This window comes from Eutrigla gurnardus (genome assembly GCF_963514095.1).
Source record: "Eutrigla gurnardus genome assembly, chromosome: 8".
Taxonomy (NCBI): Eukaryota; Metazoa; Chordata; class Actinopteri; order Perciformes; family Triglidae; genus Eutrigla; species Eutrigla gurnardus.
Window position 1 is genome coordinate 25,282,041 of NC_139922.1, and position 26,167 is coordinate 25,308,207.

General features: G+C 44.9%; 3 protein-coding genes across 9 annotated transcripts in view; 2 read left to right on the top strand and 1 right to left on the bottom strand.

Moving 5' to 3' along the window:
- Nucleotides 1-325: 325 nt before the first annotated feature.
- Nucleotides 326-15,340, bottom strand: LOC311017439 (transmembrane prolyl 4-hydroxylase-like). Its single transcript, XM_084015787.1, has 9 exons — nt 14,564-15,340; nt 13,208-13,289; nt 5,567-5,763; nt 5,385-5,475; nt 3,761-3,923; nt 3,389-3,574; nt 2,438-2,528; nt 2,128-2,251; nt 326-1,505 (listed from the first exon to the last, which is right to left on the bottom strand). Exons 1-9 carry the CDS (start codon nt 14,963-14,965, stop codon nt 1,291-1,293), a joined length of 1,551 nt encoding a protein of 516 aa, XP_083871913.1. The 5' UTR covers nt 14,966-15,340; the 3' UTR covers nt 326-1,290.
- LOC311017440 (secreted frizzled-related protein 5) lies at nt 9,984-12,229 on the top strand (the record flags this gene model as incomplete). Its single annotated transcript, XM_084015788.1, has 4 exons — nt 9,984-10,540; nt 11,302-11,492; nt 11,579-11,665; nt 11,910-12,229. Exons 1-4 carry the CDS (start codon nt 10,047-10,049, stop codon nt 12,227-12,229), a joined length of 1,092 nt encoding a protein of 363 aa, XP_083871914.1. The 5' UTR covers nt 9,984-10,046.
- A 3,141-nt stretch (nt 15,341-18,481) lies between the features above and the next one.
- Nucleotides 18,482-26,167, top strand: part of LOC311017437 (cyclin-dependent kinase 17-like) — a 41,557-nt gene continuing 33,871 nt past the window's right edge. For 3 of the 7 annotated variants that reach the window (XR_014597631.1, XR_014597632.1, XM_084015779.1), the window contains exons 1-2: nt 18,482-18,977; nt 25,598-25,786. Coding sequence is in view for 5 of the 7 variants with exons in the window: in XM_084015779.1 (XP_083871905.1) it covers nt 25,630-25,786 (157 nt within the window). In the remaining 2 variants the exon portion in view is untranslated. The remainder of the gene's footprint in view (nt 18,978-25,597; nt 25,787-26,167) is intronic. The other 4 variants (XM_084015781.1, XM_084015783.1, XM_084015780.1 and 1 more) reach the window with 3 other exon arrangements.

Here is a 26,167-nt window from a genome sequence, read left to right on the forward strand (position 1 = left end):
AACCGGTGTCATCTAGGAACCGGTCTCATATAGGATCTGGTGTCATATAGGAACCGGTCTCATCTAGGAACCGGTCTCATCCAGGAACCGGTGTCAACTAGGAACCGGTCTCGTATAGGATCTGGTCTCATAAAGGATCTGGTCTCATACTGGAACCGTGCCGGGGTGCCGGTGCAGCAGGTGAGTCACACACAACGATAAACTCGCATCGAACCTGCAGAAAGTGCAGCTCTGTTTTTGACGTTGGGCGACATCTAGTGGACATTGTGTGAATATCAACATGTTTGAAAGCGTGACGACACTCACTCCAAGTAAAACATGGTTTTATAGGTTTCAGAACAGAACAAATACAGTTCAAATACAGTGACGGACTCAGTGCAACATCACGCCGTGATAAATATGCGTTCCTTTAACTTAAACCACCAAATGGTGAAAATAAATAAATAACACTTGAATAAATACTCTCAGAATATTAAATATGTTTCAGTTGTGAGGATAAGAAAGACAAAAAGACAAAAGTTGGAATATTAAATGACACCTGAAGGGACCGGCCTCCCACAGCCGGCGTCCATCTGTAGTGCATGTGGTAAACTCTATTAAATAACATTTTACTCTGTAATCTGAGGAGCAGAACAAAACAAAACTATTCCCTCGGGAAAAACATTCAGGGCGTTTTATACGGCTCATAACCAATAAATAATAAATCATTCTATAAGAGTAAATAACAACGACCAGCAACCCTCGTTAACAGCTTTGTAAATTGAAAGGGACGGAAGCTCATCCCTGTCTGTCCAACTGTCCATATATCTCAGATGTATTCTGAATAAGTGATTTTTTTAAATGTACGCCGTTATTTAATAAAGGATGGCAGTAATTCATTCATTTGTTACCGTGTCCCAATTCAGCGGCCGCATCCTTCGGACCGAACGTGGCATCTTTGAGCGGACCGGCAGCTTGCATATCCTCCATCATAATATCAGAATAATAAAATATTATATATATATATATATATGGTTGGTTGCGACATAGTCAACAAAGGATGCAGCTGTTGAACTGGGACTCGTATCGAATAGATTAAAAATCCCCCTGTATGGGAAGTAAACGTGGAGGTCCAAGCAGCGGCCGAGAGACATAATGTAGAGGGAGAAGATATCTAGGACGTTATATTATGCAAATCTCCACTTCAACGACCCGCATCCGATATCATGAAAAGAATCCGCGAGGCCTCGCCGGCGCCACATACGCACAACGGGCTGAGTTTTAAAACGATGGCGTCTGAAAGAGGCCCGGCTATAGATCCTGGTGGAGGTCGCTGTGTGAGAGCGGCGTGTGGTGCTCCTCCCTGCCCGACTTAGCTCGATGCCTCCGGGCCACTAGTCTCTGGTAGCGGGCCTGCTGCTGGTGGTCCGGGTCCACGTTCACCCAGCTGTTGGCCGTCCACTTCACCCCGCGCCGGACCGGGCAGTCGCCATGCAGCGAGTACTCGTCCAGCTCGCCCATCCAACCTCGGGGAGGCAGGGGAGAGGGAGAGCAGCACATAAGGGGGAATCGAACTTTCACTGACACGGCAGGCAAAAACAACATTTTTCTAATCACCTTTTCCCAAAGTCAAATTCAAGCACCTTCCATGCATTTCAAGGTGCATTTCCATGCTTTTCCAGCACCTTCCAGCTGTGGTAAACTCCATATTTGTATCAATCCAATGGCCAGTATTCAGTCTACTTATTATGTCACTTGTTGATCACATTAAATGAGATGTTATTGTCCTCTAAACAACCAACATGATGTTTGGAGACAGCTTTTTACAGAAGGACCACAAATGAAAGGAAAACTAATTCCACTAACAGATCCACAGAAATATAATCACCAACTATTTTCATCATCTGTTCATCATCAAAAGTCATTTTTCATAAAGAAATGTCAGAAAATGCTGTTTTCAGTCCCTCAAATATGGAGATCTTCTTTTCTGTTACATCATATATGTCATCACATAGAACACACATTTCAAGCACTTTATTCTAAATCTCAAAACACCACACTAAAATCCAAGTGTTTTCAAGGATTTCCAGCACTCGTGTGAACCCTGTTTAACTCATTTCACACGTAGAAACTTGATGTGGGCATTACCTCGGCCGTCAGAGAGATGGTTGTACCAGAGCAGCGCCGTCCCGGCGGTCGGTTCTATCCTCACGTTCCCTCGGCCACACGTCTCCTGGGTGTCCGTCAGGTCAACGCCGTCCTGCAGCAGAGCCTGCCATGCATAACGTTATCAAGGTGCGTCCAATCATTTTACTCATTCACATTATTGTTCACTTGGACGTCAGATTCCTTGTCACGGGTCAGCACCGTCTGCGTGTTAGCGGCAGCGTTCAGGCGAAGAACCGTTGTCATCATCCCACAGTGGTGCAAAGAAAAGGCTGCGACTTGTGACGCTCACCTGCTCTTCGTAGGTGCGGTTGTCCGCCACGGGAAAGGTGGTCTCGCCCCCTTCCTCTGCAGAGCTGAGGTAGAACAACATGGTCAGGTACCTGGAACACAAGGAAGGCATCGATGTGAAACAACGTCCACTCACACCCAAAACACACCTCACTTTGTTTTCTGCTCCAGCACCAACAGCTGCTTCAGATCACATGATATCAGATTCTACATGGACCAATCAGAGACTGTCGATAAGAAGTGGACTAAAGCCTCGAGGTCAGCATCCAGGAAAAGGAAGTGACCATATTTGGACAGTGGAGGAGCGACGGGTGGATCTGATGAAACACAAGCGGCACAGCAACACCCTTACTGGATCTGGATCGATGTGGATTCTGGTGTGAAGCTGCTAACAAAGTTAGCTTCATGATTCAAGGTTCAACTTTACAGCTAAGTGTTAAAGTCATCTTAGTAGCTAACTAGCATTGGTAGCGTGGTAGCGACCTGTCAATCAGCAGGTAAGCCCCGCCCCCTAAAGCATCCCCTGCTTTCTGGTCTGGTGGACTCTAAATGGACCATAATGTACTAAATGAACATCATGCTGGATTGAAGAAGACTTGAAACTAGAGATTGAGACCATAAACTCATGTTTACAATGTTTACTGAGATAATACATCAAGAGAGAAGTAGGACCATTCCCTCATAGACTTATACAATCCGTCCTGTCGGGCTCCATATAGAAAGACTGGACACAACCAGTAAGATTCTATCGTCGGGGCTGGCCGATAAAAATACATCATCGCTGCAGCACTCAGCAATAAAATCCCATTTTGAAAGTAATCAAATGAGGAATATAAAAAGTCCATAAAAGCTAGTTTTGAGATGGCTATCGTCGTGTCCAGTCCTTGAAATGAAATAACTATGAAAACATGGAAAGTGACTGATATAAACAGGAAGTCGGTGTGTCCGGTACCTGCAGGAGACCTCCGTGAGAGCAGATGTGTTTCCTGCCAGCCGTGTGTGGGTGCAGCTGGCCTCTGAGTGAGGAGGGCTGCTGTCGTGGTGGGCGTCGCTGAAGTCTCCGTGCTCGTAGCGAATCACCTGCAGCGGCTCGCTCAGCTCCACCAAGGTGGGAGGCAGACGAGTCAGACCGATCAGTCTGATTAGACACGAGAGAGCAGGCATGAGTGTATACAGGCTTCTTCCACCATTTACAAAGTCAAATTCAAGCACTTTTCAAGCATCAAGGTCAACACCACACTAAATTCAAGTGTTTTCCAGGATTTCCAGCACCCGTACCGACCCTGTGTGTGGTGTTCCTGATGTGTGTCTGTGTGTGGTTTACCTGTTCCTGAGGGTCTGCAGCACGTGGTGGGATCCCGGGCCTTGGTGGAGCCAGGTGTGTCTGTTCCTCTGTTTGAACTGGCTCTGGAGGGCCCCGCTTGGCCGTTGGCCGGGTCGCTGGGACACGTCATAGACCCGCCTGAAGTCCTCCAGGGTCAGCATCCCTGCCAGGAGCACAGACAGACGGCCCTTCAGTGGACTATTCAAGTAGCCGGGGCGTAAAAGCATGGTGGAAAAATGACCTCATAACTACAGACGTGATGAGAGGAGCCCAGTGAAATGACTCCAGTTGGGTTTAAAGAGCATGAACACAAATCAGACTGCAAAACAAGTGTTTTTGTCTCATCAGTACAAAACTGTCAGGACATTAGGAAACTGCGATATTTTGAAACTTTTTTTGTTAACAGTTGCTCCTTCAGTCCACTAGATGGTGCTTTTCGTGGATGAAGCCAGCGAGATCGGACTTTGAAGACTGACATAATCAGTTCAGTTTGTCATTGCGTGATTAATATTTAAAACATTTATTTATTATTATGTGTTGGTCAGTATGTCCGCATAAAAATTAACGAACTGAGATGAACCGAGTGAAAAACGTTATCTCATCAGATGTTGACAAACTGCATGATTTGCAGTTAAAAATGAATAAATGTTGCATGATGCATCTGACAAATACCGTTTATTACAGTCTACGTCGTCCAATCCCACGCCAAAACTAAGCACCAGCACCACCTAGTGGCCCGAAAAAGCAATTGTTACTCAAATGTTTAATTTGACTTGCAATATTAATCGCTTACATAATTAAAATATCGATAATTGGACGTGTGTGTATCGATACAATAATTCCCCACAACTGTCTTCAGAGCATCGGGGGTCTGTGGCGATGTCCGACCCGTCTTGAACCACGGATTCGTCACATTATCTGTGACATCACCGTTCATATCAAGAACCATTTTTTATTGTCGTTTATCAAGCCTGTGAAGTTTGCTTAAAAAAATGAACCAGATGCATTTACCTCCCCAAATGTCGGGAGAAAATTCCTGTTTTTCAAAAAAAAAATCAGCTTTTATTTTGGTAAATTTAGCAACTTCCTTCTGTTGAGCAAAATGGGCTTTAACCCGGGATATGTGTATAATAAATATACATATTTAAACATTCTTGAATATATGAATGTGATCAACAGCAGGCCCTAACAGCCTCCCTTCTCCTTTGTCCAACCGACGTTACTCTCAGCTGAATGAATGTCTGACCCCCATCATTTCCCCTGGGAGGCCGCGCCCCAGCCTCAACAATAGTTCTAGGTGGTCGTGGGGTGGGGGGGTGAACCAAAGAGTAGTGGAGGAGGGAGTGGAGGGGGGGTTGTAGAATAATCAGATTTTAATGAGATGGGATGAGACACATCCGGACTTGGATGTGTCAGACGCCTGGCACAATGACATCAGGTCAAAACGCTGTCGCCCCTCTTCCTCTTCTGGCGTTTACCAGTCGCACGCAATCAGGGCCGCCGTCAGCCACGGAACCTCCGCAGGAAAACCCACCGAATCAAAGTCCCAGACATATTGGATTATATTGATATTGTGACAAAATAATACCGTCACAGACGGACAGACGCAGAGGGGGCCACTCACCTGCTGGGCAGGCTTCCAGTCCAACGAGGATCTCCCGTAAGTTGTCCGGGTTCAACCAGGTCCCGTCTCGAGAGCGTGAGTGGCTCACGATCTGAGGAGAGACCACAAGAGACCACAACGGGTCACAGACAGTTCTCTACGCTTCTATGACATCATGATGACAGCTGGTTCATCGTGGTCACCTCCTGCTTCTGCAGCAGCCCGTCCTGGTTCAGGTCCAGCAGGCTGAAGACCTCCTCGGTGCTCAGAGAGAGGAGTGGCTGGTTGGACTCCTCCTGACCCCGGCTGCCGGCCGTGGTCCGGCTCTCCATCAGACCCTTGAGTTGAGCCAGCTGCACCACCACACGGCACTCCTCCTCCGACAGGAAGCCGGGGATCTCTGACAGGAAGCAGAAACACGAGAGCGGAGGATGTGAAGGACACGACTACCTTTACATGCTCACTCATATTTATCATCATATGGCTTTTCATCTCCCTAATTGCATTTATTTGGCAGTTTTTCCAGATGAACTGCCACACAATGCGGCCAAATATGCAATTAGGGAAATGAAAAAGCCATATGATGATAAATACCGGACAAGTTTAGAGAGAGGATCAAGGATTTACAATCTATGGAGATTTTTATGCAACGTTCATCACAAACAAAGTTCACCTGCCAGCCGTGAAGCTACTCATTGATTTAAAAAAAAAGCAAATAAACAGAAACCTTTTCATTTAAATTGCAGGTTTAGATGTTCTTATTTCAAACAAGTCAAAATGAATACAGAAAGTGTCATACAGAAAATAAAATATTACACAACTAGAAAGCATAGAGATATAGGAATAATATATTTCTATATTTTTTTACTCATTTAATCCCATATCATGCATAAATATAATGTTTTTAGTGAATTCTTTATCATTAGATGGTTTCTTTTTGTCTTTTTAAAACTAAATGTCTCTCTTTATTTACTTAAGTATTTTACAAATAGATTTTTTCTCATGTATTCCTATCAGACATTATAGTTTCTTGCATATTCATTTAATTTAATAAAAAAATATAAACCTATTGACATATTTTGGTATCCAAACTATAAATTAATTCAGAATTTAAAATTAAGAACAAAAAAAGAACAAATAATAAGTAAATAAACCGGAGTGAAATTAAGATAGAATAAACAACAATCCAAATAAATAAACAAACACCAGATTCACACCGGTAACATGGACGTTAACGTCGACACATGACTCTTTTTAAAAGTCTGCACACGCATCGGAAGTCTGGTCCACACCTGAGACGGGTTAAGTGGATTAGAAGATCCCTGTTGACGGAGCGGGGCCTGATCTGCCGGACTAAATGGATTACTTCAGATCGGCTGACAAAACCTTTCAGTGTGAACGGGTAATGCCGAGGTGGTTTGATCAGCGTATGCTAATAGCAGTGTGATCAGGATGTGAAGCCCCCAGAAAGCCAGACAAATCCCCCTAAACTCCACATCAGGGTGCAGAAGTACAACCCTGAACCTGAAACAATGACTCCTAACAAGAAGATTTAATTTACGCTAACGATAATAACGTTAATCCATAATTAACGTTATCATTGTTAGCACAACGATGAAATCAGATTAAATGACTGAAACCGCTCAAATAGAAGCACATTTGTGTCAGCTGAATCAGAAATGGAGACTAAACATATGGTAGCGGTCTGTGGTCCCCCAGAGGTCTAGATAGTAGCTCACATGAGTCCAGAGACCAGACCAGACTATGTGGAGGAACCAGAGACGGTCTGTGGTCCCCCAGATGTCTAGATAGTAGCTCATGAGTCCAGAGACCAGACCAGACTATGTGGAGGAACCAGAGACGGCCTGTGGTCCCCCAGAGGTCTAGATAGTAGCTCATGAGTCCAGAGACCAGACCAGACTATGTGGAGAAACCAGAGACGGTCTGTGGTCCCCCAGATGTCTAGATAGTAGCTCATGAGTCCAGAGACCAGACCAGACTATGTGGAGGAACCAGAGACGGCCTGTGGTCCCCCAGAGGTCTAGATAGTAGCTCACATTAGTCCAGAGACCAGACCAGACTGGAGAAACCAGAGACGGTCTGTGGTCCCCCAGATGTCTAGATAGTAGCTCACATTAGTCCAGAGACCAGACTATGTGGAGAAACCAGAGACGGTCTGTGGTCCCCCAGAGGTCTAGATAGTAGCTCACATTAGTCCAGAGACCAGACCAGACTGGAGAAACCAGAGACGGTCTGTGGTCCCCCAGAGGTTCAGAGGTTGCATTACAGTTAACTGTGGGAAACAACTTGGCTTGCCACTAATTAATGATACCTTTGGTCGGAGCATGTTTGAGTAGGTGTTTAAGTACAGGGACTCTTTAGGGGAAGGATGCATAGACTGTCCCCCCCCCCCCCCAGTGAGCCATTAGTGGTACGGCCGATCCCACAGGAAGGTTTAATGAGTGCTGGTGGAAACACTGTGGGCTTCTGGGAGTCGGTAATTACTCATATGAATAAGCACAAAGCATGAAGAGAATCAGATTTGGTTTACTCGTTCTCATATACATCATATAAACCAGTGAAGGAAGTGACCATGTTTGGAATGTGGAAGAGCGACAGATGGATCTGAGCAGCAGAGCACCCTTACTGGATCTGGATCCATCTGGATTCTGGTGTGAAGCCGCTAAAAAAGTTAGCTTCTATAATTCAATGTCAACTTTACAGCTAAGTGTTAAAGTCATCTTAGTAGCTAACTAGCATTGGTAGCGTGGTAGCCACCTGTCAATCAGCAGGTAAGCCCCGCCCCCTAAAGCATCCCCTGCTTTCTGGTCTGGTGGACTCTAAATGGACCATAATGTACTAAATGAACATCATGCTGGATTGAAGAAGACTTGAAACTAGAGATTGAGACCATAAACTCATGTTTACTGAGATAATACATCAAGAGAGAAGTAGGACCATTTTCTCATAGACTTCTATACAACCAGAGAGGAGTCGCCCCCTGGTGGCCAGCAGAGAGAAGTAGGACCATTTTCTCATAGACTTCTATACAACCAGAGAGGAGTCGCCCCCTGGTGGCCAGCAGAGAGAATACAGGTTTAAGGCACATCAGCTTTGGCTTCACTTTCAGAACCGGATGTTGCCACCTGATCAACACAAACGGTCACAAATAACAACAACAGCAAATGTTTCTTCCTGTATTACCTTTCACAATAAAAGCACTAGACAGCAGTGTTTAGCAGGGGAAATTAAAACAAATTAGCGACAACAGTGCTGTAACTAACGGAGCGGAGAGAATGACCCGAGTCGTGTCTGAAAGTGTTTTTTTCCCCCCCATTTCACAGATGAGCTAACTATAAAGTCCTCTTTGAAGAACTCCCTGGATAGTGAGTCAGAATCAGAACCAGCTCCTGTCTCCATTTTGTCTAATATTGAGATGTGTGTCCCCAGACATTTTATGGGTTTCTAATTCTCCATGAAAATGAGTTCCACAAGCCAGAAATCCTATTTTATGTGCCGTTTTCCTGGTTCCCTCGGGTTCCCTCCCAACATCCCGCCTGTCAGTCACTCTCCCCGGTAATGAAAGGCTTCCGGCAGGTTGGTACCACTCGGTTAATCCCCATTGTCCAGTAGGAGCCTCATTAATCTGGATAACTGATATGAATGTAGGGGGACCCCTCCTCCCTCCCACCTCGGTCTCGTTCTCCCCCGGAAAGGAAGTGACCTGCTTGTCTGGACAGGAATCAGGTCACGGCTGCACAGCGGGACGACACCAAATCTGGTTCGTGTCTGCACACAAGCAGTGAGAACGGCGACCGTGGATTATTTTCATTATCGGTCAATCTGCTGATTATTTTCATGGATTTGATCAACTTCACATCGGGAGATTAATCAGGAGTTAGTTTTTTAAATTACTTTAAATGGCTAATAGTTTCTGATTAATTTGGACTAATTGTTGCAGAAGTGTCTGCACACAGGTCTCACATGTCATTTAGAGTTTCTGTGTGTTGGCCATCTTCTCTTGAAGCGACTGTCTTTTTGCTGTTTTGATCAAACAATAAGAGTTCATAAAAACATCCCCTCTTTCCCACAGACGTGGATAAAAACAAAAAGAGTGTAGTTTCACTGCATGAGGGCCGAACTCTTCCTCAACTCAAGCTGTGTGGATGAAGATGGCTGACAGCCAAAAGTCTCCAAATGCCAAATCCTCCACCTTTCTGACCTTCAGCTCCGTCAAACACATATCTCTACAAAAACACAGTCATGTGCAGATGTATATAAGTGTAGATGGGATATCCGACTATTTACTTTACGTGAGACACTTAAGTATTTATTTATGAAGATATTTTTAGATGTCTAAAGGAGGAAAGACAAAAGAGTATTGGAGTAATGTTGTTCTGGAATACTACTACTATTTGTTTCTTCTAATCTAAAGTGATTCCAGGATATTTGACTGCCATTTTAAGAGTTTTCCGCTTATTTTTTGATAATGATCAGGATAATATTGTGAATTATAATTCATTCTTAGGAAAATGGTGAATGAAGCCTAGCACCACCCCTCCTCCCTGCTGTTGTGTGCACCTCCCCTTCTGCCTGCCCACAGTATAAAAACACCTAGTCTACCTCCCTCTGCTGCACTCACACACAGGATTCCTCCTCCTCGTCCACCCTCGCTCTCCCAGGATGTCTCTCCTGCTCTGCCCTGCTCTCATCACCTCCCTGCTGCTCCTCCTCCTCCTGCTCTCCGGGCCGAGCAGCACGGCGGCCCTCGGCCCCGGTAGAGGACGAGCCAGGGCCGAGGGCCACCTCAGATCTGGACTTAAGGACCGGGTTACAGGGGACAGGCCCGGTATGGAGGGCCCCACTGAAACTGCAGAGGACAGCGAGGTGTGGGGGGACCCTGGTAGTCCTGCCGGCTTCAGGTCCACGCTCTCCATGGGTGAAGGTGGACTGTGGGAGCCCCGCGGCTCCTCCCGCTGCGTGCCGATCCCTCCGGGCATGGCCTTGTGCCAGCACATCGGCTACGACACCATGAGGATGCCCAACCTGCTGGGCCACGAGTCTCCCGCCGAGGCCGTGCAGCAGAGCGCCAGCTGGCTGCCGCTGCTCGCCAGAGAGTGCCACCCCGACGCCCGCATCTTCCTCTGCTCTCTGTTCGCGCCCATCTGCCTCGACAGGTACGTCCACACAACTCTCATTTAATTACAACTTTAGATTTTGTGAGAAATTTGAGCTAGAATGTGCTTCTTATTTAACGTCATGGGACGATGTGAAAACTTTGTGTCATGATTATACTGGCCAAAATAATTGCGATTCACGATATTATCCTAATGATCATCAAAATATCCATAAAAACTCTTAAAATGGCACTGATATATATAATATCTCAATATATATACACTATCTCAATATATGATTTCATCACGATTCTACTGAAAGGTGATAATTGATCATATTGAATTATTGTCCTGCCTTATTGTTGACCATTTGTTTAGTTTAGTTTACAGAACCCTTGACTTGTATAAAGTCATCTTATCCTAGCTTTTACTTCTTTTTCTGTGAGGTACATTGATGCAAAAGCTGGTTTCAAATTCCTTGTATGTGTTCGCACACTTGGCCAAATAAAGCTGATTTGCTGTTGCTGTGGTATCATAGTATAAAAATACAGATTTTTTTAAGCTCATCACTGTAGGAGCAGGGTCGTCGAGGGGTTAACGCCTCCTGTAAAGCTATGCTAATGGGTGCCGGTATCTGAGGAGAGGCGCTGGTTTCACACCGAAACTGAGCCATCAAAGCACCACAATCTCCTTTCTGTCACATTAGCACGTCTCGCTTTCAGACGGAAGAGAGACGAGCAGCCCAATGCGATTCAATCTCGTTTTTTTGTTTCCATTGATTTTAAAATCCTTTCATCTGCTGCCCATCTCCTCTTCATCAGGTTCATATCGCCCTGCAGGAGTCTGTGTGAGTCTGTACGGGACAGCTGTGCTCCCATCATGAGTTGCTATGGTTACCCCTGGCCAGACATCCTGCGCTGTGACCAGTACCCTGCAGACCACCTCATGTGCATCTCCTCCATCACCACCAACAGCAGCAGCAGCGGCGGCGGTCCCACGGGGGGACGCCGAGGTAAGAGGCTCCGCTACACCGACGCTCACCACGCTGCAGCCGGCTTCACTCTACAACACCACTCAATGAACGTTTGAATGTTTCAGTGCCTCAGGCCAGCTGTCGGGACTGTGAGCTGGAGGAGGCCGCCTCTTCAAAAGACACACTGGAGACCTTCTGTAGGAGCGATTTTGGTGAGTATCGGTATTTTTTTTTTCTGTTTTGACGCAGTTTTGCCAACATCTGCATCCTGCGATGCAACTGCCTCCTCCATCCTACACATCACAATGTCGATGCTGAAACTATTTACGGGGTTCCTACACCTTTCCCAAAGTCTGATTTCCAGCACCCCGTAACCCTGTATATATCACGGCCCTACTGCTCCTGATGAAGCGGATGACATCACCACAGTTTGTGTTCATCTGCTTGTCCCCCCAGTTGTGAAGCTGCGTCTGACGCGGCTCAAGTTCAGCCCCGTCAGCCTGTCTCAGTTCTCGCTGGCTGCCAAGCTGGACGTCCTGAAGCACGGACCTCTGTTAGGTGGGCAGATCCGATCACGCGTGCAGCTGTGGCTGGAGAGGGACGCCACCTGTGTGAGGAACATGACGCGGCGCAACCCGCGAGGCGGGACCTTCCTGGTGACCGGCACGGTGCAGGGGGAGCACCTGGTGGTCAATAAGGCTTACGCCTGGCAGAGACGAGACAAGAACCTCATGGCGGCTGCGCGCAAATGGAAACGGCACAGATGCCGGAGCTAGGATTTACGTGCTGGGTTAGAAAAGAACTGATGTGGCACAGCTATGCAGTATGCACGGCTTAAATCACCACTATCGCTGCTTTGTACATGTTGAAGTCCCAGATTCACCAGGAAACCACACACCATCCTATCTGGGTTCATGACATCATCATGACATCATCCAGAAGTGCTCGGTGGATTTCACCAAGCTGGAGTCACTGGATCTAGCAAGACCCACATGGGCTGGTTTACCACAGCTGGAGGAACCAGAATAAAGTATTTATCTGTGATTTAATATCAATAACCAGATGAAAAGGATGCTGAAAAAACTCCATAATGATGGTGATCAGTAAAAAAGTGTCTGTCTGCAAGACCACAAGATAATTACCTTTAAACTGCTGGTTTTCTGAATGGAGTCTGGTTGATTGGTGCTAGGCTATGCTAACATTGCAGCTGCTCCATCAACACTCCAAATATGGTCATCTAGACATAAATACGGCAGAGACCTTGTTGTTTGGACCACAGACAGTCTCTGGTTCCTCCACATAGTCTGGCCTGGTCTCTGGACTATTGTGAGCTACTATCGTAGACCTCTGGGGGACCACATCAGTCTCTGGTTCCTCCACATAGTCTGGTCTGGTCTCTGGACTATTGTGAGCTACTATCTAGACCTCTGGGGGACCAGACAGTCTCTGGTTTCTCCACATAGTGAAAAATGATTTGCTTTGTGTTTGTGTGACCACACCATTAGAATTAAGCTAAAAACCTACAACTGTGAATCCTGCTCGGTCTAGACTTTTCATGTCCAGACTTCTCTGGTGATGGAGGAGACGTGTTTGATAGAAAATGTACATATCTGAGAATTTTAAGTAAATATCGCTGGTCTATATTTGTATGGTTTTGATACATAAAAACAAATTAAACATTGTGTTCTAAATCCGGATGGAAGTCCATTTGTTGAAGAAGAGCGGCTCGTACCCGAAGGTCACGGTGAACTCACCGAACAGCAGAGGTTTCAGGCTGATGGTCCTCATCTCGTGTCTCCGGTCCGGCACCAGAGAAACCTGCTGCACGTGACCCACCTGCAGACGGACAGGACGCATCATCACCACGCATCATCACCACGCTCACGACACGAGTCAGCCATTACTGCTTGTGCTGTTACTACGGTTACCAATGCTCTTTTTACAGGTCTTCTGTCATGTGGATTGACTATATTGTAGTTTTTGTTTTTTATTCTGTAACACATTAGTCCACTTCTGTCCATCCTGGGAGAGGGATCCCTCTGTTGCTCTCCCAGAGGTTTCTTCACCCCCCCTTATTGGATGGATAAATTAGTAATCTGATGTAAGAATATAATACAATATACAGTGGTATCAAAAGTAGAGAAAGTCTATACTCAAGTAAAAGTAGAAGTAAGTAGAAGTACTGATTCAACTTATTTACTCAAGTAAAATTGTAAGTACAGATACTAGTTTGAACATGTAGGGAGTAAAAGTAAAAATAAATACTCAAGTAAAGTGTGTTACTTGCCTCCACTGAGTATATAATAGAATTAAATGCATGAGTCTTGTTGAATACAAGTATGTGTATACTAAAATTTCCCTCAGGATGAATAAAGTAAGTAAGTAAGTGTGTAAGTAAGTAAGTGTGGGTGTAAGTAAATAAGAACGTGTATAAGTAAATAAGTGTGTAAGTAAGTAAGTGTGTAGGTGTGCAAGTGTGTGAGTAAGTGGTAAGTAAGTAAGTGTGTAAGAAAATAAGTGTGTAAGTAAGTGTGTAAGTGTGTGAGTAAGTAAGTAAGTGTGTAAGAAAATAAGTGTGTGAGTAAGTGTGTAAGTAAGTGTGTAAGAAAATAAGCGTGTAAGTGTGTAAGTAAGTGTGTGTGTGAGTGAGTAAGTAAGTAACTAAGTAGGTGTGTAAGTAAGTATGTGTGTAAGTAAGTGTGTAAGAAAATAAGTGTGTAAGTAAGTGTGTAAGTGTGTGAGTAAGTGAGTAAGTAAGTGTGTAAGAAAATAAGTGTGTGAGTAAGTGTGTAAGTAAGTAAGTGTGTAAGAAAATAAGCGTGTAAGTGTGTAAGTAAGTGTGTAAGTGTGTGAGTGAGTAGGTAAGTAAGTAAGTGTGTAGGTGTGTAAGTAAGTATGTGTGTAAGTATGTAAGTAATTAAGTGTGTATGAAAATAAGTAAGTAGCCTAAGTGTCTACCTACCGACCTTCTACTTGAGTAGAGAATGACACCTCTGTCTTGCAGGCTCAGTGTGTAAATCACAGGATGAGTTGGGTCAAACTTGTATTTATTATGATAAAGTACTTTTTAAAAAGTATCTGAGATCAGACCGACAGACCCGCGTTCTTACCCGTATCCCCTCAATGCGGGGAAGGCTGAACGTCTGACCGAAGTCCTCCTCCTCCACATGCAGCTCCCTTCTTGGATCTGGGTCCGGGTGCACCAGGGCGGGGGTGGTTCCGCTCTCCGCGCTGACCCCCGACACCGAGGAGGCGGCGACCCCGTCCCCGGGGACCAGATCCCCGGAGACGGGCCCGTTGTTGTAGTGCACGTAGAGCAGCAGACCGATGACGTTCAGGATGTAGACGTGGAAGAAGACCATCACGACCACGAAGTAAGCTCGGGAGCAGACGTTGCTCCTCTGGATCTGGAGCCGGGAGGAGCGACGGGGGGCTTTCAGGGACGCTGGCGGTCTGACGTCATCCTCGCTCTCGTCTTCCTTCTCCAGTAAATCTTCTTGAGCGTCTTCCATGTTCGCGCCGAAAGTGGGGGAAACTGTATATCTCTCTATATAGAAATATATATATACTACTCACGGGGAGGGGGGACTAACTATATATCTACTCTCGGGGGTAAAATGACGTCTGTCACTTTATTTTTTTGTGCTATCACTAGCTGGCTAGCTTGACGTTAGCGACACCTAGCTAGCTGTTTTGAAAAGAATGGACGCTGTCGTCTCTGCTGCGTTCACACGGAGGAACGGGGCGGCGCCGGGCGGGTGAGCGGGACGGACGACGGTTGTTTTCTTTCATAAATAAATGTGTCATCGTTATCCGGAGTCCGTTAATCCCTTGTTTAGCTGCGGGGGTTAGCTAGCTTTAACTGGCCGCTGGTTGCGCTGCCCCTGACAACCTGCCTAACAACAGGACGGGGAACCAACGAGCGCAGAGCGGCCGTATCAGGTCCCGCAGTCAGCCGCTAGGGACCCCTAGCGGTCACCGCCGGGAGGCAAACATATAATAAATAATAATAATACATTTGATTTATAAAGCGATTTTCAGGATACTCAAAGACACTTTACAAGAGTTAAACAACAAAACAACATACATATAATACAATTAATAGCAAACATGTAAAATAGACAGTATTAGAAACTTTAATCACAAGTTAAAAGCTGTTCTATGGGTTTTGACTTGTAATTTAAAAGCAGACAGTGTGTGGATGACCTGGACCACTGACCATTTTAAAACATGCTTGGAAGAATCAGAACTATTAATAAAAAGGTAATTTGCATTGTACATGTTTTTGCCTTTATAGTTATCTATAGCGACATACTGTATACAGGCACTAGTTGTTTATATTAACCACACGGTGGCGATGAAGACCAGAGCTGGCAGACTCTTTTTTTTTTTTTTTAATATATAAATAGAATCTAAAAAACATTCAAATGTACAGACATTGCAGACATGTATTCAACATACTGGTACAGAGAAGCAAGGGGATCACATTTCTTATTGGTTATGTGTTACATTAATGTTTTTTAACATTTAGAATAAATACGTTTACCATACATTCAATGTTGATATGATGGTGATTGTTATATATTACACAATATATTACATATGCAATGGTAAAATAAATGTTTTACAGATTCTGGTTGATCATTTGCAAAAATTACACACATTTTCAATATCTGAGACTCTGGAGAAATATAAATAGTTAGTAAAATGTTGATATGTACGTTGTTAATCTTATTGGCACAACATAATTTATATGTTAATAGAATGTTTTCCCCTCATGGAGTCGTTTCCCTTCTTTCACAGAGGTGTAATGTTTGTTTTCCAGCTTTCTTCAGCATTCATAATGTCCTCTATCATCAGAAGAGGTTCCATCCACAGTGCTTTTCATTAAACGCCCATTAAGACCAGCTTTCATTACGCAGTTAAATCCTCTCCTTGTTACTGGAGAGGATGAATCGCTCTGAGATAAGCAATGAAATCGCTGGCTTCAAAGAGATCGTTTACATAAATAATACCTTTTTATTCTTCCATCGGCTGCGTTTGCAGCGTCGCCTGTGATTCGTGACGTTGGCGAAATGTAGCTGTTGTGTGTAGTATTTGTAGTAGAAAGTACAGGTAATAGAAAGTACATATATTTGTAGTAGAAAGTACAGATATAAAGTACATATATTTGTAGTAGAAAGTACAGATATTTGTAGTAGAAAGTACAGGTAATAGAAAGTACATATATTTGTTGTAGAAAGTACAGATATAAAGTACAGATATTTGTAGTATAAAGTATAAATATTTGTAATAGAAAGTATAGATATTTGTAGTAGAAAGTACAGATATTTGTTGTAGAAAGTACAGATGTAAAGTACAGATATTTGTTGTAGAAAGTACAGATATAAAGTACAGATATTTGTAGTATAAAGTACAGATATAAAGTACAGATATTTGTAGTATAAAGTACAGATATAAAGTACAGATATTTGTAGTATAAAGTATAGATATTTGTAGTAGAAAGTATAGATATTTGTAGTAGAAAGTACAGATATTTGTAGTAGAAAGTACAGATGTAAAGTACAGATATTTGTAGTAGAAAGTTTAGATATTTTTGTATTAGAAAGTACAGATATTTGTAGGGAGGAAAATAAGTTGTCAGGAAAATAAATACTCAAGTAAAGTACAGATACCTGAACATTCTACTCAAGTTAACAAGTATTTGTGCTTCATTACTTCCTCTGAGAATATCATATAAAAACAGAATAGAATTAAAAGCATGAACATTTATATTTTACATCAGGCTGAGCTGCTGGAGTCAAATTAAGATGGAATATTAAAACATTAAACATAAAACATATTTTAAAAGATCATGTACTTTCATGTACTTGTAGTTTATGTATCCCATGTGGAGACCCTCAGGAAAATATAAATAAAATACTTATCCACTGGTTTTGATGCTGACTGGGGATCATACTGTCGGATTTACATAATTTTCTGATGCATTATTCACAAGAGAATTCCTCTGAGGTGCGTCTGTAGACGGAGGTCTGGATAATGAAGGCTAATTTCCCGGGCGACGCTGCCCTCCAAATTAATCTGTTTGACCCCCCCCCCCCCCCCCCCCCCCAAAAAGAGAGAGAGAGTCCAGTATACATCTTTTTCTGGAAGGTCAGTCATACAAATCCTGCAGATCCGGGTTCCTGTGATCCGGTTCCTCCAGAGACAGAATGTCTTTAGTTCTGTTCGACTGTATGAACACATTTTAATAATACAGCCTCCATTATGAAGTCATGTGACAGAGATAGTTTATTAAAATGAGATTCATTCAGACTCTGATGTGCTGCTGCTGCTGCTGTCTGCTGGAGAGAACATGTGACTGTTCCTCTGATGGAGACTCTCTGCAGAGAGAGATCAGGTCTGACCAGACCTCTCCAGACCTACAGCGATCCAGGACCATCTAGGACCTCCACAGCCAAAGTCTAGTCATTAGGCAGGCGGTTCAGGAGGATCGGAAACCTGGACCAGCAGGTTCAGTAGTTTTTTTTACCCACAGGCCATCAGGCTACTCCCCCCCCCCCCCCCCCCCCCCCCCCCACACACACACACACACACACACACACACACACACACACACACACACACACACACACACACTTTAAGAAGAAACACTTCTCTATTGTTAACATTCCTGTCTGTTTACTTCTCACATTTGTTTACATGTTACACTCTTACTGAACGTATCCTTTACAACTTGTGCTCCTGATTGTAACGTTATTTTATTTATTTATTTCATTTTATTTTATTTGTGACTCTTTTGTGACTCTATTACAATTACGTTTGCACCGAGACTAAGAATTAGAACGAGAGCGAGAGAGAGAGAGAGAGAGAGGGGGGGAGGTTAATGAGTTTGTATACACATATTCAAAATCTCTCTCTCTCTCACACACACACACACACACACACACACACACACACACACACACACACACACACACACACACACACACCCACCCCTTGCGGTGTTTTCCGGGATCACGCCACCGCTTCCACTCGGGATCCAGCAGCAGCAGCAGCGGCAGCAGGATCCGGCTGCTAGTCTCCGGACGGGACCGCTTCGAAGCGAAAGTAAATAGGAATACCGCGTCATCGCGGACCCAGAGACCCGGTCCTGCGACGGGACCCCTGCGACGAGTCCAGCAACCCGAGTGTGTGTGTGTTTGTTTGGGGGGGGAGACCATATCTCACCTGACCGAGGAGGAGGGGGTGGCGGGGGAGGAGGAAGCGGCCGGTCCGGAGGAGTTGAGAGGAAGTTGTCGCAGTGGATTCATCCCCGCGCGCAGCCCCGGATTAGCGCACGCGACCGGGAACAATAGTCTCGCGCAGCAGAAACAGCAGCAGGTCAGCGGCTGTTTGTTGGGTTTCACGTGATCCTGGTGGGGGGGACGAGGACCCGGACCCGCCGGACCCCGCAGGTGGAGGTTTTCAGCGTGGACGTGGACTCTTAGCCTCGGCTAGGCGGTGGAAGTGACGCCGTAGCAGGTAAAAGAGTTCATTATTAATAATTTAAACACGTAAACCCACCAGCGGTACACGGAGGGGGGTTCCGGTCCGGGGCTTGTATCTGAGCCGGACGGGCGGCTGTGGAACTTTTTCTCCCCCCCCCCCTGTCTGCCTCTCCTCTTCCCGGATACTGGCGTCAGGAAAACACGGGGAGACGGGGGCTGGCGGAGGACGAGGCCCGGCTGGAGGTCTCCCTTGCCGGGCCAGGGCCCCGCGACCGGCCGCGGTGGGTTAGTTTCGGGTTCGTGGCCCGGGGATATGTCCTAGTTTACCCGGGATGTAGTCGGGACCCTCGTCCGGCCGCTACCGGACACACACACCGGTGTTGTTGTTGTTGACAAAACCGACAAAAACCGCGAACCGAACTATTATAATCTGGAGTCAAACATAACGCAGAATTCCTCCGTAGCTGTTTGGGGAATCTTAGTTAGCGCAGAGTAATCCACGTCCATCTCTGCGTGAAATACCCGGACAGAAACCTCTCACCGCTAACCCCCCCCCAAAAAACGTATAATTACCGTTAAAACTGTGTTATTACCGTAAAACTGTGTTATTACCGTTAAAACGGTGTTATTACAGCTAGGCTACGGGTTAATCCGTCTTTTAAAAACACTACTGGATTTCATGATTTTTGTATGGAAGCCGAGAATGGCCTTGCATGGTATTTCGTTATAACAAGATATTATCTCGCTATCTCAGGATAATAAAAGCTTGTTTTCTGAGGCTAATGAAATACAAACTTGTTTTAATGATTGTGATTCACGATATTATCCCGATAATCATCCAAATATAATCAAAACTCTTAAAATGGCACTAAAACATACTGGAATCACATTCAACTTTTAAATAAAACAAATAAACATCATAAAAATATATGCCAAAATATGCAATATATATATATTAAATAGCAACATTGCATGAGTTTTTTATGACATGATGTTTTCTCTATTTTTATAATCGGGCTCTATTTTTCACTTCTCATACCACGATAGCGAGCTAGACAGCTTTTTCAAGTCGTGAAGATATTCACGATTATCCCGACAATAAAAAGTCACCACGATCAACTTATTGTAAGTGTTTTTTATCCCAATCTGCGATAAAACCGTATATCTTCCCATCCCTAGTTGGAACAATAATATCGTATCTTTAACAGGAGTGTCTTGGCCAGTGTTATTATTATTTTTAATAATAATAATAATAGTTATTATTATTATAATAGTTATTATTATTATTTTTAATAATAATAATAATGATAATAATAGTAATGTGCAATAACAATTAAATAATTAAGGGTTTACTGGTCAGTTATTCAATGCTATCATGTAAGCTACACTCAGAAATAAAGGTGCTAACTAGAACCACATACGGGTTCTCTGGCTTGTCCCGATATAAACCCTTTTGATACCACTTGCACTTCCACTTGGAGTGGACATATTTCAGAGCGTTCTACCTAGAACCATCCGTGAAAGGTTTGGGCCCCCATGGGAGTTTCTAAAGAGAACCCCTCTACGATGTAGTGGTTCCATCCACCACGTCTCTGGAGGTTCGATTCAGAACTTCGTCACCTTCCAAGGGTTCAAACAAGAACCCACTCAGGGATTCCACCAAGAACCCTTTTCTACTCCACTGATATAATCTAGAGTCCACAAGGAGGTTCTGTCGAGAACCCTTTTCTACTCCACTGATATAATCTAGAGTCCACAAGGAGGTTCTGTCGAGAACCCTTTTCTACTCCACTGATATTATCTAGAGTCCACAAGGAGGTTCTGTCGAGAACCCTTTTCTACTCCACTGATATAATCTAGAGTCCACAAGGAGGTTCTGTCGAGAACCCGTTTATATTCCAAAGGTTTCATCTTATCTTTTCATATCAAATGCAGAAACGTGTCTTTTTGCTGCCATGTGCTTCCCCGTGTGTATTCATTCGTTCTTCTTCCCATAATTCCTTGCTCCCCGTCCTACTCGGGAGAGCGAAGTTACGATGGCGAGGACGAGTCATCAAGCTCATCGGGAAGGACTTACAACTTTTGTGTCGTGTGTTGGTTCAGTGTGTGTTTGTGTGTAGGACTTTGTAGTCGGGCAGATCCTGCATCACTCATGCGTCTGGTGTGCCGCCGAGTGCTCGGCGGTCCCGATCTGCCTCATCGTGTGCGTGCATGGGTGTGATTCACGCGCCGCCGGATCGCTTAAAGGACGCTTGTGTGTTTGTGATGAAGAGGAGAGGACGAAGGATCCGTGTTCGGCCGCGGTCCAGCTGACGCTGAGTGATTCAGATCGACGGGCTTCACGATGTTCCTTCACCAGATATCCATGTTTTACACAAATCAATTATCCTCACCATAATAACTTTACGTGATGCAAAAGAAAACAATTATACCACATGATGATATCCAACATCTAATATCACGGAGTGGATATGATGTCGACATTAAATTAATGAGAAGAAATCTCATTAAATGAATATGTTGACATTTGACCCATCTCCATCATGTTTTTGTTTATGGAAAATAGTCATCTATAACAAAATAGTTTTATAGTAATAGTGTTTATTCTTCACGATAATAAACACTTAAAAAATATTCTGTATAAAAATATTTGATATAAAAATATATTTAAAAAATATTTATAAATATGATGAATATATATATTAATCAACAAAAATAATTTCTTATTTCCATGTTTTTCTTTATGTCATACAAATATGCAATGATGATTTCTTGGTCATATGGACTGGAACACACAATCCAGCTCCAGAGGCTGATGCCGTATCTATTAGGCCACTGGGCCAACAGTTTGAGTGTGCCATGAATAGACCCTTGTGGAACACCAATTGTTTACATTTAAACCGATAAACATGTATATAATTCATGGTACAATTCTAAAATTAGTTCCTGTGTTGGTCCACGGTCCCATGCGTTGCGTCAGACCTGCAGCTAGCTGGTTGGACCCGGATCCGTCAGATCTGGTCTCCTCCCAAAGATTTGCACATTTGGCAGACGGATCCCAGAGCGAGGCTGCAGGATTACATGCTGCAGCAGTGGTGTCCCGAGCTGTGCAGGGCTGGAAGTTTTTATAGCTGACGTGTGTGTGTGTGTGTGTGTGTGTGTGTGCGTGTGTGTGTGTGTGTGTGGGTTGAGGATAGAGAGAGAGAGAAGATGTGAATTCTCAGCTTTTTCGTCGTGTCTCGTTTCTCCATCTCCTCGTCCTCGGCCTGTAACCTAGCAACCCAAATGGTATGTGTGTGTCTCGAATAAATAAGACCGCGTTCGTCCTCTCGTCGTCCTCGGGACGAGCGCCTCGGTTCACCTCACCTCCAAGCTACTGACAACTTACTGTAAAGTTGTAAAGACAGTTTTTATTTCTTCATCCCTCGGCCTCCTTGTTTCCAGGAGTTTCTCCTGGGTTTTGGGTGTTTTCGTCTCGTGCTGCAGCCTGGAAACCACATGGTGTGGTCTCTTCACGCTGCCACGTCCTTCTGATCCCAGACCAGCTTTTTTTCACTTATATGATCGATGGATGTCATTATGGATATTATTGTATTGTATTTTTGTTAATTTTTTTGGTAAATCATAAGATATTCTTTATAAGCAGAAAAGTTTACAAACTATATATATAAGTGTGTGTGTGTGTGTGTGTGTGTATGTGTGTGTGTGTGTGTGTGTGTGTGTGTGTGTAATATACAGCGGCGCCCCGAAGTGTTTTCCTCTATGAGCTGCCGGGTAATGAGATTCCTGTTGGTCCAAATTCAACAGAGATAAGATGAAGAGTGTGAAATGAGCCATTATTGCGTGTGTGTGTGTGTGTGTGTGTGTGGGGATGATAAGCAGTGCATCATATTATCGGCCGTGCCCCCGTAATGTGACTCATTCATCCCTGAATGTGAGGACGGCGGCTGCAGTTGAGCGAGGAGAACCCCGATGTCGTGGTCCGAGCCGCCTCCTCAGACGAGTGAAGTCTGGGAAAACATGCAAATTAGGTGGGGGAGGGTGAAGAGGGGGGGATTTGTTCCATGCTGATAATCCACAGCTGACGGATGATATGAACTGAAAGGCGAGGTTGCTCTCTTTTCGTTTTTGATTCTTTTTTGTTGTTGTTGTTTTTCGCCTTGGTGAATCCAACGGAGCTCATGCACGTTGGCAGAGGCAACGCTGTCACACACTCGCCTGAGCAACATCTTCTAGTGAACAAAAAAAAAAAGAAGCCAGTTGTCGTGAGTGAAGATCGGTGGGTTTGAATCCCCTCGGAGCAAACGGGCCGTTGTCTCTAATCGGCCTGAAAGACTCTCAGCCTGAAAGGATGAATGGCTTTTGTTGAAGCCTCCAAGTTTGGACACAAAGAGAAAGGCTCTGTGTGTGTGTGTGTGTGTGTGTGTGTGTGTGTGTGTGTGTGTGTGTGTGCGCGTGTGCACTTGCACATGTCAGCTCTGGAGCCCTTGTGGGTTAGATAGAAGGAGCAGGAAGTGGAAGGGAGACAGAAATACACCGCCATCGCTGCCTCTACCTCCGGGCCAGAGAAGCAGAGCGCTGAGGAACACAACACACACACACACACACACACACACACACACACACACACACACCACTCTGTTAACAATATATGACTTTGAAAGGAAAGCTCACTGATGTCGAGAGGTGAATGCAAGAGATGGGATACCGACTCAGATAGCTGACGATGGGCTGATCTGGGAACAGATTCCATTATCAGAGTCAGAAACACTTTATTGATCCCTGAGAGGAGATCTGTAAAAAAAAAAAAGAAGAAGAAGAAGAAATGCGGCCATCGAGTTATACTACTTATACTACAGTAGTATAATATATACATATATATACTCCAATTATCATCAAAATACGCTTAAACTCATAAAACGTTAAACATAAAACATAAAAAGTTAAGCTAAGCAAGGTGGTCTATAAATCAGGTTTTTCGATGATGGAAATCCATCATATCGTCCCTTCGACTGACGGCAGGTCAGAGTGAGCCAGTGTGAGAGGAGGGGATGACAGGATGTGTGAGACAGGCCTGATCCTGGACCAGCGGAGTGTTCCAGACTGAAATCGGATCAGGGAGCGCTGCTCTCATGTGAAACCTCGGGGGGAGCTGCATAATCAGCCTTTTCCATGTTGTTTGGAGACTCCCTTTGTTTGTTGCTCTCTCTCTCGTTCTGGCTCTTTATATTCTGCCCTGTTTGCACTCGCGACGCATAACAATGAGAGCTCACGCTGCGTGAACAAACCAACAAACCTGCAGAGGCCGCGGCAGCGAGGCTGCACCGCAGGTCTACGATAGTAGCTCACATTAGTCCAGAGACCTGACCAGACCATGTGGAGGAACCAGAGACTGTCTGTGGTCCCCCAGAGGTCTAGATAGTAGCTCACATTAGTCCAGAGACCAGACCAGACTATATGGAGGAACCAGAGACTGTCTGTGGTCCCCCAGAGGTCTAGATAGTAGCTCGCATTAGTCCAGAGACCAGACCGGACTATGTGGAAAAACCAGAGACTGTCTGTGGTCCCCCAGAGGTCTAGATAGTAGCTCACATTAGTCCAGAGACCAGACCAGACTATGTGGAGAAACCAGAGACTGTCTGTGGTCCCCCAGAGGTCTATGATAGTAGCTCACATTAGTCCAGAGACCAGACCAGACTATGTGGAGAAACCAGAGACTGTCTGTGGTCCCCCAGAGGTCTAGATAGTAGCTCACATTAGTCCAGAGACCAGACCAGACTATGTGGAGGAACCAGAGACTGTCTGTGGTCCCCCAGAGGTCTAGATAGTAGCTCACATCAGTCCAGAGACCAGACCAGACTATGTGGAGAAACCAGAGACTGTCTGTGGTCCCCCAGAGGTCTATGATAGTAGCTCACATTAGTCCAGAGACCAGACCAGACTATGTGGAGGAACCAGAGACTGTCTGTGGTCCCCTAGAGGTCTATGATAGTAGCTCACATTAGTCCAGAGACTAGACCAGACTATGTGGAGAAACCAGAGACTGTCTGTGGTCCCCCAGAGGTCTAGATAGTAGCTCACATTAGTCCAGAGACCAGACCAGACTATGCGGAGGAACCAGAGACTGTCTGTGGTCCCCCAGAGGTCTAGATAGTAGCTCACATTAGTCCAGAGACCAGACCAGACTATGTGGAGAAACCAGAGACTGTCTGTGGTCCCCCAGAGGTCTATGATAGTAGCTCACATTAGTCCAGAGACCAGACCAGACTATGTGGAGGAACCAGAGACTGTCTGTGGTCCAAACAACAAGGTCTCTGCCGTATTTATGTCTAGATGACCTTATTTGGAGTGTTGATGGAGCAGCTACAATGTTAGCATAGCCTAGCACCCATCAACCAGACTCCATTCAGAAAACCAGCAGTTTAAAGGTAGTTATCTTGTGGTCTTGCAGACAGACCTAACAAAGCATGACTCAGCGCTTTTTACTGATCACCATCATTATGGAGATATTTCAGCATCCTTTTCATCTGGTTATTGACATAGAGTTTAGTGTGAACAAACATCCCTGGGACAGTTCTGAGAATGATTACGATGTTGTTTTTGATGATGATGATGATGATGATGATGCTGATGGTGGTTGTGTCCCCCTCTCAGGCCCGTGTGGCCCTGGTGGTGCGTCTGAGAAGATGGACAGGATGAAGATAATCAAGCGGAGGCTGTCCATGTCTCTCCGCAGCGCTCGGCCAGTCGACGACTCGCTGTCGGAGCTGGCGGAGCAGATGGCGTTGGACGAGCCGGCGGCGGCCAGGGACAACGGTGAGACACGCACAGGTGCACACACAGGTAAACACCAGTCACATGGGCGTGCACGTGGTAACTCATGCATGTTGTCATATCTGTAAACCGCATGAAGACAAACAGCTTCCAGCGAGGCGGCGGCCGTGTTGTCATTTAGACAAAGAGCGGTTGTGTCGTGTCCATGAGCCTCCTGTGAGTCACGGTGATTAGTTTGACTCCAACAGCTGTTGTGGCTTCACGTTATTAAAGACCAGTTTGTCATTTGACCTCATCTGGAGATTTGGGGTTTTTTTTTTTTTTCTTCCATCACACGTCGTCGTCGTCTTTCAGCCTCGTGGATAGAAAACATTTAGACGTTTATGTCTATTTGTGTCGGTACATTTCTCCTAAATTCACCCCAAAGTCACCATTAGATGAGGCTTCATT